Here is a 960-nt window from a genome sequence, read left to right on the forward strand (position 1 = left end):
GGCAGCATGAAGCTTTCTCAAAAAGTTGGAAATAGAAATACAATTTGGCTCAGCAATTCCACTACTAGGAATATACCCTAAAGAAACCAGAGTTTCCAGTCCATCAGATGTATGCACACCCATGTTTATTGCTGTGTTATTCACAATAGCAAACAGCTGGAAGCAACCGAAATTCCCATTAAGAAGTGCATGGATAGAAAGACTATGGTGTATTTACATAAAGAAATAGTACACAACATTGAGAATCAAGGAACTCATAGAATATTACACAACATGGGTGACCTTTGAGGACATTAGCATGAGTGAAATCTCTCAGTCACAAAAAGACAAATACTGCATAATGTCACTGATCTAAAACAAGACTGACATGGGAATTGGGGGGAAACTAAGAAAAGAGGGGATAAATAATGAACACTGCATTGGAACAGATGAAAAAGAGAACTGTTTAAAAGGAAAATATGATTAGGCATTATTTGTATGGGTAATTCAGAATGCAGTCCAGAATAAGAGGTGCATAGCAGAATCTCCTGTGGAAGGATGAATTGGGAGGAAATTATGTAACAGTGAATATTTTTTTTGAAAGTGAACTGGGGGTGGGTAGGGAGGAAAATGTTCAACAATGAATGAATGAATGAAAATTAACTTTTCTGTAAACTTTCATTAAAATCACAATAAAAAGGGGGGAAGAAACATTGTGTTTCTGATAATGGTGATTGGAAAACTTGGAAAGGGGATATTGGTGATGATTGTACAGTATGTGTGATGTAGTTAGTGTTGAGAAATATATACTTTGAAAATGACTAGTTGGTAGGGAGCTCTGGTGGCCTAGTTGCACTATGAACCCAAAGAACGGTAATTCAAATCTACCAGCTATTCGACAAGAAAAAGAGGCATAATCTCCTGTCATGTGAATTACCGTCTCTGAAAACCCACTGAGGGGTAAGCTGTGAGTCAATTCCA

The 960-nt window shown here is 37.1% G+C and overlaps 1 protein-coding gene across 1 annotated transcript in view; it reads left to right on the forward strand.

Annotated features, from left to right (window-relative positions):
- The first annotated feature begins 836 nt into the window (after positions 1 to 836).
- LOC102846949 (LIM domain-containing protein 1-like) overlaps positions 837 to 960 on the forward strand; it is a 1,872-nt gene continuing 1,748 nt past the window's right edge. The window contains exon 1 of the mRNA XM_006893179.1: positions 837 to 852. Within this exon, the coding sequence (XP_006893241.1) occupies positions 837 to 852 (16 nt within the window). The remainder of the gene's footprint in view (positions 853 to 960) is intronic.

This window comes from Elephantulus edwardii, unplaced genomic scaffold (assembly GCF_000299155.1).
Source record: "Elephantulus edwardii isolate Elephantulus edwardi_28Jun2011 unplaced genomic scaffold, EleEdw1.0 scaffold00125, whole genome shotgun sequence".
Lineage (NCBI taxonomy): Eukaryota > Metazoa > Chordata > Mammalia > Macroscelidea > Macroscelididae > Elephantulus > Elephantulus edwardii.